The sequence below is a fragment of the Chrysemys picta genome, chromosome 1, assembly GCF_011386835.1.
Source record: "Chrysemys picta bellii isolate R12L10 chromosome 1, ASM1138683v2, whole genome shotgun sequence".
Taxonomy (NCBI): domain Eukaryota; kingdom Metazoa; phylum Chordata; order Testudines; family Emydidae; genus Chrysemys; species Chrysemys picta.
Window position 1 is genome coordinate 88794671 of NC_088791.1, and position 16671 is coordinate 88811341.

The following is a 16671-nucleotide window of genomic DNA, read 5'->3' on the forward strand; positions in this document are numbered from 1 at the left end:
ATTTCCCCCCTTCTTATTGTTAATTGTACGGCCTTAGCCCTTATATACTACACCTTATTCAAGACTTGTTCTGAATAGAAAATTATTAATTTCCTCATAGGCTTTTCTATGGAGGTCATCAGTATATTATTTGATTGCTTCACCAAAAAATAATGAATTTATTTTAACAACACCCCTCTAACATGAGGAATGGTATCATACATATTTAATAGATGCGGCAAAAGTCACAAAGAAATTAAGATCAAATGTGTCCGCTAATTTTGGGTACACAATTTGAGACTCCTGATTTTTCAGATTGTTTAGCATTCTATATCACTTTATCTGTTCAAAGCACAGCTCTCAGGGACTTCAGTTGAAGCTGTGAGCTCTGCACTTCTGCAAATCACAACCCTGGTGTGACAAGTTGGACAATTAGAATATAAGGAGCATATAATAAATGTGGGGAGAAAAAAACAAAAATTCTTTAAGTGATGTGCTAAGCATCCCATAGAAACTCTGTGGCAGAGTCAGGCATATAAGCTAGTTCTTCAGGTCAGCCTTCAACTGCATTATGGGCCTGCAGGAAGTCAGTGAAGCCTATCTGATGGTACTCTTTGAAGTCACCAGATTCTGTGCTATTAGCGCCAAGAGTGTTACCATATTCACAAGGACAGCCAATTAACCTGACTCCATCACCATATTCTGGTAACTAGAAAACTACTCCAAATGACACAATGGCTCATAGATTCATAGATTCATAGATTATAGGACTGGAAGGGACCTCGAGAGGTCATCGAGTCCAGTCCCCTGCCCGCATGGCAGGACCAAATACTGTCTAGACCATCCCTGATAGACATTTATCTAACCTACTCTTAAATATCTCCAGAGACGGAGATTCCACAACCTCCCTAGGCAATTTGTTCCAGTGTTTAACCACCCTGACAGTTAGGAACTTTTTCCTAATGTCCAACCTAGACCTCCCTTGCTGCAGTTTAAACCCATTGTTTCTGGTTCTATCCTTAGAGGCTAAGGTGAACAAGTTCTCTCCCTCCTCCTTATGACACCCTTTTAGATACCTGAAAACTGCTATCATGTCCCCTCTCAGTCTTCTCTTTTCCAAACTAAACAAACCCAATTCTTTCAGCCTTCCTTCATAGGTCATGTTCTCAAGACCTTTAATCATTTTTGTTGCTCTTCTTTGGACCCTTTCCAATTTCTCCACATCTTTTTTAAAATGCGGCGCCCAGAACTGGACACAATACTCCAGCTGAGGCCTAACCAGAGCAGAGTAGAGCGGAAGAATGACTTCTCGTGTCTTGCTCACAACACACCTGTTAATACATCCCAGAATCATGTTTGCTTTTTTTGCAACAGCATCACACTGTTGACTCATATTTAGCTTGTGGTCCACTATAACCCCTAGATCCCTTTCTGCCGTACTCCTTCCTAGACAGTCTTTTCCCATTCTGTATGTGTGAAATTGATTTTTCCTTCCTAAGTGGAGCACTTTGCATTTGTCTTTGTTAATGTCTTTGTTAATGTCTTTGTTGCATTTGGCTCGTTTAAAAGCCAGTGCATTCACATTGAAAGGAGCTGTAGGAAGACCATAACTTGTGCTCCTCTAATCACAAGATTTGTGTATGAGGTTTATTTAACATTTAAAATTCTTTTGACGAAACAATAGCATCTAGAAAGTATTGTTTCTGAAAGCAGAGTGATGAGTAGGCACATATTTTTGTGATCTCATCTAATATTCACCATTTCTTGTCTTATGATGGATGAAGCAATCTGAATACTCCTTACTTGTGGTGAAAACAACGCCAATGAGTCCTTGTGGCACCTTAGAGACTAACAAATGTATTTGGTCTTAAGCTTTTGTGGTCTAGAACCCACTTTATCAGATGCATGAAGTGAAAAATACAGGAGCAAGTATAAATACATGAAAGGATGGGGGTTGCTTTGCCAAGTGTGAGGTCAGTCTAATGAGATTAAATCAATAAACAGCAGGATACCAAGGGAGGAAAAAACAACTTTTTAAGTGGTAAGAGAGTGGCCCATTACAGACAGTTGACAAGAAGGTGTGAGTAACAGTAGGGAGAAATTAGTATTGGGGAAATTAAGTTTAGGTTTTGTAATGACCCAATCACTCCCAGTCTTTATTCAGGCCTAGTCTGATTGTATCCAGTTTGCAAATTAATTCCAGTTCTTCAGCTTCACGTTGGAGTCTGTTTTTGAAGTTTTTTTGTTGAAGAATTGCCACTTTGAGGTCTGTTATTGAGTGACCAGAGAGATTGAAGTGTTCTCCTACTGGTTTTTGAATGTTATGATTCCTGATGTCAGATTTGTGTCCATTTGTGTAGAGACTGTCCTGTTTGGCCAATGTACATGGCAGAGGGGCTTTGCTGGCACAGGATGGCATATATCACATTGGTAGGTGAACAAGCCCCAGATGGTGTGGCTGATGTGGTAAGGTCCTATGATGGTGTCCCTTGAATAGATATGTGGACAGAGTTGTTACCAGGGTTTGTAGCAGGCTTTGGTTCCTGGGTTGGTGTTTTTGTTGTATGGTGTGGTGTTGCTGGGGAGTATTTGTTTCAGGTTGAGGGGCTGTCTGTAGGCGAGGACTGACCTATCTCGCAAGGTCTGTGAGAGTGAGGGATCGTCCCTCAGGAGAGGTTTTAGTTGGGGGCTGTAGGTGACTGCTAGTGGCGTTCTGTTACTTTCTTTGTTGGGCCTGTCTTATAGTAGCTGACTTCTCGGTACCCTTCTGGCTCTGTCAATCTGTTTCTTCACTTCACAGGTGGGTATTGCAGTTTTAAGAACACTTGATAGGGATTTTGTAAGTATTTATCTCTGTCTGAGGGATTGGAGCAAATGCGGTTGTATGTTAGAGCTTGGCTGTAGACAATGGATCATGTGATGTGGTCTGGATGAAAGCTGAAGGCAAGTAGGTTACCTGAAGCAAATAACAGACCTAAAAGTGGCACTTGGTAAAGCAACCCCCATCCTTTCATGTATTTATATCTGCTCCTGTATTTTTCACTTCATGCATCTGATGAAGTGTGTTCTAGCCCACGAAAGCTTAAGCCCAAATAAATTTGTTAGTCTCTAAGATGCCACAAGGACTCCTCGTTGTTTTGCTGATACAGACTAACGTGGCTACCACTCTGAAACCTTACTTGTGGTGCTGTATCTGAGGAGCACCCTGTGCAAAACTCTCTAAAATTTCACTACAAAGTCTACCTCATGCATTTTACAATTCATTACTTTTAAAAGCATTTTTGTATGCACATGCATTTCAGAATACTTTGAAAATAATAATCAGCTTATTTTGGGGGAAGAAGTATTTTAAGAACCCCTTGAACAAATATCCCTGAATTTGTATCACAAATACTACATAAATCTCTGTTTTACATCTGGGCACATCTCTTCATTACTCAGCTACCTGGTCCCACCTTATCTTAGTTCATCCAAGCCCATGGTAAGCTTGGAGGTACCACAAGAAGAAGGGAAGGCAGTGGGTCTGTGAAGAGACTATGAGACAATTGGAGGCAGGAGAGTAGATATGCAGAGTCCCTTCATCTCTAACTAACATTATTACACTGGTAAAAGTTTCTAGTGTAGACCTGGCCAGTGTTTAGAAACATCTCTCTTCTTCTGTGTTCTAGAGTCTATTGGATTTTGCTTTCTCTTTGATTGGTCCTTACATTGTACTCTCTCTCTCTGTGTCTTTTTCCCCCTTACCTTGTTCTGAAGGCCAGTACTATAGCTCATCTAATATATTTATATTTTTTCAGCTTGTGATTTCTATCCATAGAGATTCATCTATATAGTCTTCTCCACTCAGAAAATTAATCTTGATGAATTCTTTGGTATGCTTTACTGAGCTTCTCCACAACCTCTTTGGCCTAATCTCTTTCTTCTATAGTTTTTAACTAGTAATTATAGTAATTTTTAGTCGTTCCACCCAGTTTATGTAATGCATATTTTATCAAGGTCCTTGAACTTTTCAAGGCGTGATAGTTCACATTTTTATTTGTAAACTTCTAGCATTAGGATATATAAATGTACAATTTTAATGGTTGTAACGTTGTGCAGTCTATATGGTTTTATAAAAACATGATAATAGGTGAATATAATGTAACTGGGATAGTTTTAGAAAAAATATGGTAATAAGTGAATATAACGTAATTGGGATATGCTTCATGCAAAAGGTCTCTTGTAAGGTATCATTACAAAACTCATAATCTACTGAGTGTGATCATCCTATTTGTAGAAATGTACCACCCACAAGAGAGGAGCCATCATGAAGAATCCCGTAGCTATCACCTGAGCTGCAACAAGAGCTGTACCAGGGGAAAGAATTGTGCCCAGGCTTGGAAGGTGTCCAGTCTGAGAAAAAACGTACCGAAGCATCTCTGAGGGTGAGATTATCTGTATTCAGTTTGATTAGGCATAGATTTGTGCATTTTATTTTATTTTGCTTGGTGACTTACTTTGTTCTGTTACTACTTGGAACCACTTAAATCCTACTGTCTGTATTTAATAAAATCACTTTTTATTTAGTAATTTACTCAGAGTATGTATTAATACCTGGGGGAGCAAACAACTGTGCATATTTCTCTATCAGTGTTATAGAGGGCGAAGAATTTATGAGTTTGCCCTGCATAAGCTTTATGCAGGGTAAAACGGATTTATCTGGGTTTAGGCCCCATTGGGAGTTGGGCATCTGAGTGCTAGAGACAAACACACTTCTGTGAGCTGTTTTCAGGTAAACTTGCAGCTTTGGGGCAAGTGATTCAGACCCTGGTTCTGTGTTGAAGCCAGATGGGAGTGTCTGGCTCAGCAAGACAGGGTGCTGGAGTCCTAAGCTGGCAGGGAAAACAGGAGCAGGGGTAGTCTTGGCACATCAGGTGGCAGCTCCCAAGGGGGTTTCTGTGATCCAACCCGTCACAATGGTTAATTATGAATTATTTATTATTATTTATTATTGGCCAGGAGCCTATTTTTAACCCCTCCATTAGACAGTCTGAAAATTTTACCTCTGGGTTTTATCCTAGACTTCTTCACAGTTCATCTGTAATTTGCATTAGAAATTGTATTGGATACAAAGACACTGTTGTATTACTAGTGTCTTTAAACAGATGCCTGTCTAATTTGTATGTTCCTCAGCTTCCCAGATAAGTGTGCTCCTCCCAGGCCATCCTTACCATTTTTACCCCCACATGCCCTTTCCTGTATAATATTCTGATTTCAGGAGGAACACCCCTAGATAATCCACTAAGTGAAATACACACTTAAATTTGAGCTCTGAATACCATCCTTCTTTATTTGCTTATTTACAATTTATGAGTATTATCTACAAGACATACCAGTGATTTTACTTTATTGATTAAACCAATCTTTAAAGCTAAATGCTGAATAGGGAATGGGGCAATATTTATTTGGCTATATAAAATACACTTTTACATGAAATACAAATTTCTGCAAATGGGAAATGTATTACATCTTAAAAGGGGACATTAATAAACACAGAAAGATAAAAGACAAAAGCACTGCCTTTATCATCACACAAAAGTACCCATTAATTTGGCTAGGAAAAAAAAATAAGAATTTAATGAAGGCAGCCTAATTGGAAGTTGTGTGCTACCTCAAGCACATACTTTGAAAATCTAGAGTCATCCTAGATGGTTTCTTACTGTCAGAATTTTTAATTTAGGTAAGCAGCAACAGTGACGTCTTGTGATTAAAGGATACACGTTATGGGCGTGTTACAGCTCTTTTCAATGCTGATGTAGTGGCTCTTAAAAGAGCCTTGGAGTATTTTGGAGTATTCAAGTAGTCAGAATGCAGCGGTACAGCCTTTAAGCCCGTTCACCCCGGATACGCCGGGCTAACTGGATGTCTTTAGGCATGATGGTGACTCTCTTGGCGTGAATAGCACACAGGTTGGTGTCCTCAAAGAGCCCTACCAAGTAGGCTTCGCTCGCCTCCTGTAGAGCCATAACGGCCGAGCTCTGAAAGCGCAAATCAGTTTTGAAATCCTGGGCGATTTCACGTACCAGGCGCTGGAAGGGCAGCTTGCGAATGAGCAGCTCAGTAGATTTTTGGTAGCGGCGGATCTCTCGCAAGGCAACAGTGCCGGGCCGATAACGATGAGGTTTCTTCACTCCCCCAGTCGCAGGCGCGCTCTTCCGAGCAGCTTTGGTAGCCAGCTGCTTACGGGGGGCTTTGCCACCAGTAGACTTACGGGCGGTCTGCTTGGTCCTGGCCATTTCAGAAAACGCACGCTCTCTCTACTTCAAATAAAAGAGTGTAGTGCTCTAGAGGTATTTATAGAAAAATATCCTCTCTCTGATTGGCTTATGAGAAGAAGCCAAGCTCCATTGGCTAATTTGAACATTTGTAAATCCCGCGCTTCGCTATGCAAAGAAATGCGACACTGCTAGTCTACTCTTACTGTTTCCCGGATCTATTCTCGCCACCACTATCCCATTCCCTGAAATTTATGATTCTTGGACCACACCAGCGTCCCGTTTTCCTGAGGTTTCCTTTCTTGCTGAAACCCCTTCGCCATACAGAATCCTTCCCTTCCCTGCCTCCCACGTTTATCTCTTTTTTATTTATATATTTTATTTTTAAATTGAACAATTTGTTAATCTGTATACCATTCCCTCGTCCTCCTCTTAACGTTGAACAATCGTCACCAGCACCAATCTCAGGAGACAGGGGAGTTAAACCACATGGGCAGCAAATCTCTCTGTGCCTGTTCTAGTTAGTGTTTTAATTAGCAGGCTTTCAGAAGATGAAAGCGCTACCTCACACTTCTTCCCTCTCATACTGAAGGGCACCCCCTTTTTTATGAAGAATCTCTTTACTGTCCTTCCACACTGCCTTAAGCCTCAAACAGATTACAGACCAGGGGCAGCCTTAAATTGTAATCCCTTGCAATATTTAAGTAGTAAAAGGATAACTTTTCTTTATCTGCATTTTCATCCTGACCTATCTTGTTTTACAAGAAACCACCTGGTTTAGCAGATGGCCTTCAGGAGCAGAAAAATAATGCACAGCTCGATAGACATAAATCTCTTTCCTTCTCTCCCCTTTCTTCGCTCCTAAAACAAACAAAAAATCAGACCTTTGCTCACTTTTCAATTAGATCAGACATCATTACATAAAAACTGTTCAAGCCACCTGCTTATCTTTTACATACCTCACCCCAAACTACACACAATAATTGCTCTCTTTTAAATGTTATTTTTCTTCAGATTCATGGGAATAAAGGTCTTTAAAAGACTGCAGAAGGTTTTCTTTTGTTTTGGAAAGTAGAGAGAACATTCTGAATGAGTACTTAATGCATCCTCCAACTGCTATACATTATTTCTGCCTAAAAGAGAAAATTAGAATGATATAAACACAGAGGATTTTCACTGGCTAATCACTGTAGAAGAATTTTCAAATTCACCCATGGGTTTCATCCCATTCCCAGTAGCCAGATAGAAATCACAAAGAATCTGAACCCTTTCCCTCACTCAGTTCAAAGAATGGCCCAAAACTTCCAACCCCATTATACAATTACAGTGTGGCTATTTTCCTATAGGGCAGAGTTTGCAGAAATAGAATGGTTGGCTCCCACACTCAGACTCTCAACTTGTTGGAAGCTGTATCTTCCAAACCTATTTCTTAAAAAAATATTACAACTGAAAATTCTTTTTAATATTTCAATAATGCTGCTTTCTAGCTGGAGCGGGAATCTAGTTGATGAGTGTCTGCTGTCACTCAGCTTGCCAAAGAATGTTTTGGAAGGCCCTACAAAGCCATCCCCAGTCATAGGATCATTTACTGCAGAAAGTATTTAGAACAATCTTCTTCTCAATAAAAGCTTTAATATTTTAAATCCACCACATGAATGTATTTTATGAGTTTCACCTCTTCAAGGATCCACCCTTTTTCCGCATATGTGATATAGAGCTGGAGAAAAAAAATACAACTTCTATGAAACCACCTATTTTTATTAGGCCCACGAAGGATAATTTCTTGCTTAGAATACATGTAGGAATATTAAATGTAGTTTTACTGAAAGTTATGTATTTAGTAGTTTAGCATTTCCCCCCCCCTGGAGTTAAAGAAGAAGCTACTAAAATATCAGTTCTTATTGTGAAAGCTTGAAAGATCTGATTTGTTTTTAATGGGGTGGAGGGATGGACAGCCACCAATTCTGTAGAGAGCATGGCCCTGGCCTTTCTCAGCATAGACCACATACCTAATGACCATCTTTCTGTCTAGCATGTTCATCAGATGATAGTATTGTGGACTATAATCCCCAAGAAAACTTTCAACACACTCCAAGTCTATTTGTAAATCAGCTCCCAATGATAAGCTAAGAATGATAATTTATCTTATATGGGAACACTTAGAAAGATGCAACTTAAAACTATTCCCATAAAGATTTCCAGTGCATAAACATATCTCCATAAGCCTCTAATTAGTTATTGGTGTTGTGGAAATAGGAAATATTTAAAAAGATTTAATGGAAGTGAAAGATTTAGTTCAGGGAGCTAGATCTCAATCTATGTTCAAAGCCTGAAAGAAGTTTGCCTTACTTTCTTCACTTTAAAATCATTTTACAGAGGAAATTGATTCAAATCAAGGGTTTTCTACCCTGATATATAGAAAACGCCTTAAAGAATAATATTTAATTGTAATTGTGGTTTTATGAACAACTATTACCTTTTATTTCACAAGGAAAAACTAGTTTCCCTGTCCCTAAATCTCTACAATTCCAAGATTTAATGTTTATTGACTCTTCTTTAAACCCACCTTTATTCAACTTGAAATTCTGCTGAACAAAAATACCCAGTTTCCTCTTCACTCAGGTAAGAAATTGGGTTATTGTGAGGCAGATATTGGACAAAAAAATACACTTTTTTTAAAAAATGTGAAAAAAACACAAATCGAGCGGGAAGACGTCTCCGATCTGCCTTGCTGGGCGGGTTTCTTAACGCACCAATCACAGGGCTGCTCCTGTATATAAATACCAGGCAACTGAACTAATCCACCCCAAGTGGTTTGGTTTGGTTTTGCTAGTGTGTAAGAGAAATAATAGTCACTATGTCCGAAACGGCGCCTGTTGCAGCTCCTGCTGTCTCTGCTCCTGAGGCAAAAGCCGCCGCTAAGAAACCGAAGAAGACGACAGGCGGCTCTAAAGCCCGCAAGCCTCCAGGTCCCAGCGTGACCGAGCTGATCACCAAGGCGGTGTCCGCTTCCAAGGAGCGCAAAGGGGTCTCGCTGGCAGCTGTTAAGAAGGCTCTGGCCGCCGGAGGGTACGATGTAGAGAAAAGCAACAGCCGCATCAAAGTAGGACTCAAAAGTCTGGTGAGCAAAGGTACGTTGGTGCAGACCAAAGGCACCGGCGCATCGGGCTCTTTTAAACTCAACAAGAAACCGGCTGAGACCAAGGAGAAGGCGCCGAAGAAAAAGCCAGCGGCAAAGCCTAAGAAACCAGCTGCCAAGAAACCCGCCAGCGCCGCCAAGAAACCCAAAAAGGCTGCGGCCGTGAAAAAGAGCCCGAAAAAAGTCAAGAAACCAGCAGCTGCCGCGCCCAAGAAAGCGGCCAAGAGCCCGAAAAAGGTTAAAGCGGCTAAGCCCAAGAAGGCAGCTAAGAGCCCGGCTAAGGCCAAAGCGGTGAAACCCAAGGTAGCCAAGCCTAAGCCAACCAAACCTAAAGTAGCAAAGGCTAAGAAGGCAGCGCCCAAGAAGAAGTAAAGAGTCACTTTCCTTTTAGATGAACCCAACGGCTCTTTTAAGAGCCACCCATCCCTTTCAAAAACAGAGCTGATTCACTTACTGTAACGTCAGGCTGCTTTCTAGGATCAGTTCCCTTCCTCCCTTACCATTATACAAACTGAGGGGTAAAGGAGAAGCGACTCCGGTCAAAGATATGCACAGTGTATGCAATTTACTGTAGTAGCTCATTCTCCCTAACCCCGAGTAAAGAGACTATAGTAATTCCGGCTTTTAATTTCCTCCCTTCGCCCCCCGCATTCATGGTTATTTTTTCTAGTCTCTAAGGTGCCACAAGCACTCCTGTTCTTTTTACCTAGAGCGTGCAGCTTTCAAGCAGTTGGAGGAAACAGGCCTCACCATACATTCTCAAAGGGATGAGTCAGAATATATGTGCCCTGTCCTTTGTTCACAGGGTGAGTTACAGGGCTCGATGATTGTATATGGACAAAATCCTTTTCTGGTTTGCTGGTGGGAGGGAATGAAGCAGTTGGTAAATTTGAAAAGCCCGCTCTATGCAAGGATTGGCCAGACAACCCGGAACGTTATTCCCGTTCAGAGGAAATCCGTCTACTTTCATTAACTCTCTAACTGTTGAAGAAGAGAGTCTTGATAAATGTTTTAGTTCAAGTTTATTCCCCGGCCTTCCCGCCAAAGTCAATTCATAGGCCTTTTGGAAAACTTTCAAATCTAGAACAAATAACCGATAAAGGGTACCGTATTTCCCATTTTATTTTATTGCATTGTCTCTGGAAACCACATCTAGCAACAGGTTACTGTCATATTAGGAATTCCCGCCTTTTCACACTGGCCAAACAATTACACGAAAAGGAAATGGTGCCAATTTAATCCGGCTTTCAACAGTGAACTCACTGTCCGGGAGGTTTCTGTCTTCTACAAACCTTACGAACACGTATTTCAAATTAGGAGAGACTCAGTGTCTTGTTTGTAGGAAAACAGACTTCTGCCGAATTGTTAAATTTTCGTTCAGATACCTATATTCCAGCTATTGTAACTCCAATTCAATCATTTATTCCCAGAAAGGAAAAAATGGTTACAGATAATTAAGCCCTTTTTTGATTTTGTGGGTGGCTCTGAAAAGAGCCTTTGGGTTGGTTTTGAACTGAAGATTTTTGCTGCTTTCTGATCAGCTTCACTTGCTCTTGGCCTTGTGGCTCTCAGTTTTCTTGGGGAGCAGCACTGCCTGGATGTTGGGCAGGACACCCCCCTGAGCGATCGTCACTTTGCCAAGCAGTTTGTTGAGCTCCTCGTCGTTACGGATGGCGAGCTGCAGGTGACGGGGGATGATCCTAGTTTTCTTGTTGTCCCGAGCAGCGTTGCCGGCTAACTCGAGAATCTCAGCAGTCAGATACTCGAGCACCGCGGCCATATAGACCGGAGCTCCGGCCCCCACCCGCTCAGCGTAATTACCTTTGCGAAGCAGGCGATGCACTCGACCCACCGGGAACTGCAGCCCAGCCCGCGAGGAGCGAGACTTTGCCTTAGCCCTCGCTTTGCCTCCCTGCTTTCCTCTGCCTGACATTGTAAATCACGAAAAAGAAACTGCTATGATAGTCGACAAAAGTCAGAAAAAATGAGATTGGCGCTGCCTTTATATATTTTCTATTTGGAGTTTTCAAACATTGTGATAGGCTGAAAAGTAGGAATTCTCTGAGCAGCCAATGGCGATGGAGATGTAACTCTGACCAATGAGAAGGTTAATGGAACATTCGAAACCCGTCTATTGTCTCAGAACCAATAGAAAATCAGTAAAGTGAGACTTTAGTGTGCATAAGTTCTCTATAAATAGAGCTACCGTCAGCTTCTTTCGCCGTTGCAATTTTTTTTATTTAAGCAGTGTGTGAGAGAACACAGAACAAAAATGCCGGAGCCAGCAAAATCTGCTCCCGCTCCCAAGAAGGGCTCTAAAAAAGCTGTGACGAAGACTCAGAAGAAGGGCGATAAGAAGCGCAGAAAGACGAGGAAGGAGAGTTATTCCATCTACGTGTACAAAGTGCTGAAACAAGTTCACCCGGACACCGGTATCTCCTCTAAGGCCATGGGGATCATGAACTCCTTTGTGAACGACATCTTCGAGCGCATTGCGGGGGAAGCGTCTCGCCTGGCTCATTACAACAAGCGATCAACCATCACTTCCCGGGAGATCCAGACCGCTGTGCGCCTGCTTCTGCCGGGGGAGCTGGCCAAACATGCTGTGTCTGAGGGCACCAAGGCCGTCACCAAGTACACCAGCTCCAAGTAAATAGTTTGCTGTGAGACTACGAACACCTATAACCCAAAGGCTCTTTTAAGAGCCATCCACTTTCTCACCCAAAGAGCTTTGATATCACTAACTGCTGCTGCTTGTGTTCTTCAAACTACAACAAAGTGTATTTTTAAAACACTGTATTTGTGCTTTAGTTTCAGGCGACTTGTTAAAGCATTTTTTAAAATTGCATATGCCCCCTATATCGAGGGGGGACTGATTTCGTTTTAGTAAATAGCATTGTCAATTTAAACTATATCGGGGTTTCAAATTTTAAGGAAAAATGTAGGTGTCCCTCGTCCTTCTCGTTTCTCCCCCTCCCAACCAATATTTCGGTGATGTGTCCCGCCCCCATCCCCCAAGAAATATAAAATATGGCTAAACGGTTTGTCCAGTAAATAAAGTATTTGAAATTTTACCAGATGACACGGTTCAGTACTCTATTTTACTGAAGAATAATCCCAGAGGTTCGCCTAAAAAGTTTTGGCTCCATGAATATCCTTATCTGCTTATTCGAAATGTATAAATCCTATCTGCCTGAAGGATAGTTGGTTTGCCTCATTGTTTCTATCATTCTTTAAATTCCTGTAGCTAAAACTCAAATGCTTCCCCCCCCCCTCTAGTTTATCTGAATAATCTTGCTATTTGGGACTATTAGTATAAGAATATAAACATTAACAAATGTTACAAGTTATGGGGGTGTTACAGCTCCTTTCAGCGTGAAGGTAGTGGGTTTTAAAAGAGCCTTTTGGTCGTTTGGAAGTTGCAGAAGAGAGCTGAGCTGAGCAGCCTGTAAACCCTTTCACCACTGTTACGCCGGGGTAACTGGATGACCTTGGGCAGGAGGTCACTCTCTTTGGCGTGAATAGCACACAGGTTAAATTTAATATCCTCAAAGAGCCCCGCCAAGTAGGGTTCGCTGGCTTCCTATCAGGCCATAACGGCCGAGCTCTGGAAGCACAGATAGAAAGCGGTCGCCACAAGCTGGCTGGTTCCCTGAAATTCAGGATCCTAGAACCAGCCCAGTACCGCGTTCTTTTGCTGCCCCTTCTCTCCTCCCCCGACACTCGGTCTACAAAACCGCCTTCCCTTTTCTGCCACCTCGGTGCATATTTTATTTCTTCCATTATATCAGAGGCTCCATGTCTCCCTATTTTTCCTTCAAAACGACCAGTCCATTAATCAATATCATCCCTGCTTTCTGTCTTTTACCGCTGAACAATCATCATGCACACAAATCCCCGGAGACAAGGAAGGGGTGGGGATAATAGAAATAGTTAACCCACAGAATGGGCTGAAACCTCTCTCGATCCTCGTTGTAGTTTGTGTTTTAATCTGTGGTGTGGTTATTTAGAGCGTGGCACAACTACCCTTCAATAATTATCAAGGTTCCTTCTTATCATTCGTATACCCCACCTCAAACTAGCCCATTGGAGACTTGTTTACAGGTTACTTCTAGCGAGATTGAGAATAAAGGTTTCCACGTGATCAATCTGTTTAAAAGCAAAATAGAAAATACTTTGACTACCCCCACCCCTAGCCCTTTGTTACACGATGGTGTTTCAAAATCCGATAGAAAACCCCGCAGAAGATAATTTTATACTCAGTGAATATTCCAAACGCCACATACAGAAGTCTATGTAGTTCTAAGTATTTTCAAAGAGGAAATACAGCGGAAGGTTAGCATTAACCAATCCTTTAGCAGCGCGGGCTTTTCAAACTAACCAATGGGTAAATCTCGCTTTCAATAGCCAAACAGAAAAGATATTTTGGTCCCTAAATCACCCTGTTGCTCCCTTCCCTGTTCCCTCATTTTCTATCCTCATCTTCACCCCTTGGAGACCAAAGCTGATGTGCGACTCCAGGAACAGCCCGCCCCCTCCCCCCCCCCCAAAAAAAAGCTTTCTAGCAGGGATTGGAAAGAGCTCTTCTGTCCTTCCTCGGGAGATTCCACCCCCTGTAAGACTGCTGCCGGAGGAAACGGCTAAACAGACTGCTCCAAAGGCCACTTCCAATTAACGGGTGTCTTAAGAAGAGTTTTTAGAACCACCCAATCTTCGTTAAAGGGTTTTAATACTTTTCTTTAAATATATTACTTGAATATGTAGCAAATGAAATAAAGTACATAACTAAACAGTAATCAAGCCTGTGCTTTCCTGAGCCCTCTTACAATTAATGACTTGTTCTCCAAGTATCCCCACCCCAATATGTGCCATGGAGCTAGAGAACATAAACACAGCTGTTTTCATACAATGTTTCTTACTCGTCAACATACTAATTTACTGCCTACTAAAATAACATGATTAAATAGTATAGTAAGTGTAGTTTTCTTTGGTAGGACAATATGTATTTACAATTTAGCATGTAGAATAAAAGCCTAGAACAGTTCTTATCGTGAAAGCATAGATGGCTCTGAGAAGACCTTTTGATTTAAATTTTTGGTCATTCCTGGGGGAAAGAAAAGAACCTATATTTGCTGAATCAGTAGAATGCAGCTTAGAGTATAGACCACATCCATGGCAGTCACAGTCTTCCACTTGGCACGTTCAGTGTAAGTAACAGCATCATGCATCACATTCTCCAAGAAAACCTTTAGTACCTGTAAAGATATTTCAGGATCACCAACCAGGCCCACAGGTTACCTTATGAACCTAGGTAATCAGACTGCTTCCTGTAGCTGATGACCACAGCTAATTCCAAATTCAGAACCAAGGAACAGGTTTATTTCAGCAGATGTACAGAATGCCACACCCCAGTGATCAGTTGGGGGTGAGTAGCCAATGCATTTGCTACATCTACACATGTACAAAATGCTGTATAGAAACAAAGGCAAAGACTTAAGTCGCAGCACACTTTTTTTTATACCCCAAATGATACGTTTTTATCAATTCCTCCCCCTAATTTGTTGTATTATAATAATTAATATTTATGACCATCTACAAAATTCCACAGTACAGAATAGAGTATATATCATGTTTATCTACTTACCAGCAACAATAAAGCTATTAATCTCATTTAAGACATGAACTTACTTTTTTTTTTCCTGGTCATGTTTGGGAGGTGTCTTCTTTGTCCTGTACCCAAGTTAGAGACATTCAGGAACATTCAAAAAACTGAGTAACAGGATATTTAGTAAGCCAAGAAGGCTTTGCTTGTGCTCCTTTCCAAAAGGTTTATCCAAAGGTTTTATTAACCAAACTAAACTAGGCCAACATTTATATGATATATGCATCTGCTTATATATTAGCCAAGATATGATTCATTAAATATACTTAGGCCCTTACCATCTTATATAAGGTAGTTCCCCTTCCCTTCCTTACAGTACCCAAAAGTCTTCTCATAGATCAGTCCTGAAATATGCTTCATGCCCCAGGGCATGCCAGGCAATGAATAGCCAGTTTCATAATATCCTAGAAGTTACTGCAACACTCCTACTGTTCCAGTGGCATTTAGTACCACCTTCCTCAAGTCCCTTACCATCTTTGCCATGAAAACATCTTCAAATTACTTACTAGCTCCATAGTACAATGTGTACAAAGAGATGACAATGTGAGTGGAGGAAGTCTGTGTGTAATCCCTGGGAGATGGCCTGAATGGAGACTGGAAAACGGCAAGGTAGTCATTTTCATCCTCCTTTTGCCTCCACTACTTGTTGCTGTCTGTATAATGCTGCTGCTTGGTTTAAAGGAAAAGAAGTGGGATACTGGATCTTCTCATTTTGCCCACTCTCCCATCCGCTCTATTTAGAGTCCCCAAGACTTGATTTTTAAAAATAATTTTCTATAATTCCTCATTTTTTTTTATACTGAGTCATGTTATTAAGTCCTGCCTAACTATAAAGACAATGAAATTCTACATTTTTGGACAATACCAGTTGCTTCTGTGAGTAGCTGAAAATAAGAGCCCCTTTCTAAGTGAATTTTATTGTATTTTCTATATTCCGTTGTGGTATTTTCATTTCTGGAGCGTCTTCCGATAAAAATGATTTCCATCTGTTGCTTTTTGTTTGTTTCTTTGTTTCAAAATGTTCATCTCATTTTATAGGATTTGCAGGATGCAGCAAAATCTGACCAATCAGATTTCCTGATCTATCATCTTTTTCCTGCCTTGTCCCTAACTTTGCTGTCATTTTTCCAAGTGGACACATGAAGGACACATTTATTTCATTCAAAGATAGAACCGGGGTCATCTTAGAGTGCTGGTCACTACCTATCTTATCTATATTTGTTTAATAAAGTATTAAATTTATTTATTTGGTGATATAAAGTAATATTCCTTGTGCAGTACATGCAATACTGTGAGTGTTGATTTGAATGAGTGCAGAAATTATCACTCAGAAAACTAGACTCCTTACCTATTCCAAAATAAGGAACTCATTCCTCTAACTGATAGCCAGAAATAACTGTTCTATGTTAAGAAATGGTGAACTTCTGAATTGTTTATATAAACATTGGGAACAATACTTAGAAATTGATGCTATATACACTCACATCACACACAAAATCAATACAATGCAATTTTACTTTAAGTTTGCAGATCTTTAGAAATTATGGGTAAAAATGATCAGAAGGAGTTTTGAGAAATTGTGAAGAAATCCACCACCCTTTCCCATTTCTTATCCTCTTCTGCCTTTTGATGAATAT

The 16671-nt window shown here is 40.9% G+C and overlaps 4 protein-coding genes across 4 annotated transcripts; 2 read left to right on the forward strand and 2 right to left on the reverse strand.

Moving 5' to 3' along the window:
* Positions 1-3916: 3916 nt before the first annotated feature.
* LOC112060437 (histone H3) lies at positions 3917-9082 on the reverse strand. Its single transcript, XM_065561927.1, has one exon. It carries the CDS (start codon positions 6252-6254, stop codon positions 5844-5846), a length of 411 nt encoding a protein of 136 aa, XP_065417999.1. The 5' UTR covers positions 6255-9082; the 3' UTR covers positions 3917-5843.
* Positions 9076-10396, forward strand: LOC101938784 (histone H1-like). The gene has a single exon (XM_005308943.4). It carries the CDS (start codon positions 9091-9093, stop codon positions 9742-9744), a length of 654 nt encoding a protein of 217 aa, XP_005309000.1. The 5' UTR covers positions 9076-9090; the 3' UTR covers positions 9745-10396.
* Positions 10397-10478: 82 nt separating this feature from the next.
* LOC101939050 (histone H2A type 2-C) lies at positions 10479-11375 on the reverse strand. The gene has a single exon (XM_005308944.4). The coding sequence runs from the start codon at positions 11303-11305 to the stop codon at positions 10916-10918; it is 390 nt and encodes a 129-aa protein (XP_005309001.1). The 5' UTR covers positions 11306-11375; the 3' UTR covers positions 10479-10915.
* A 223-nt stretch (positions 11376-11598) lies between these two features.
* On the forward strand, positions 11599-12084 carry LOC101939317 (histone H2B 8). Its single transcript, XM_005308945.4, has one exon. The coding sequence runs from the start codon at positions 11645-11647 to the stop codon at positions 12023-12025; it is 381 nt and encodes a 126-aa protein (XP_005309002.1). The 5' UTR covers positions 11599-11644; the 3' UTR covers positions 12026-12084.
* Positions 12085-16671: the final 4587 nt, after the last annotated feature.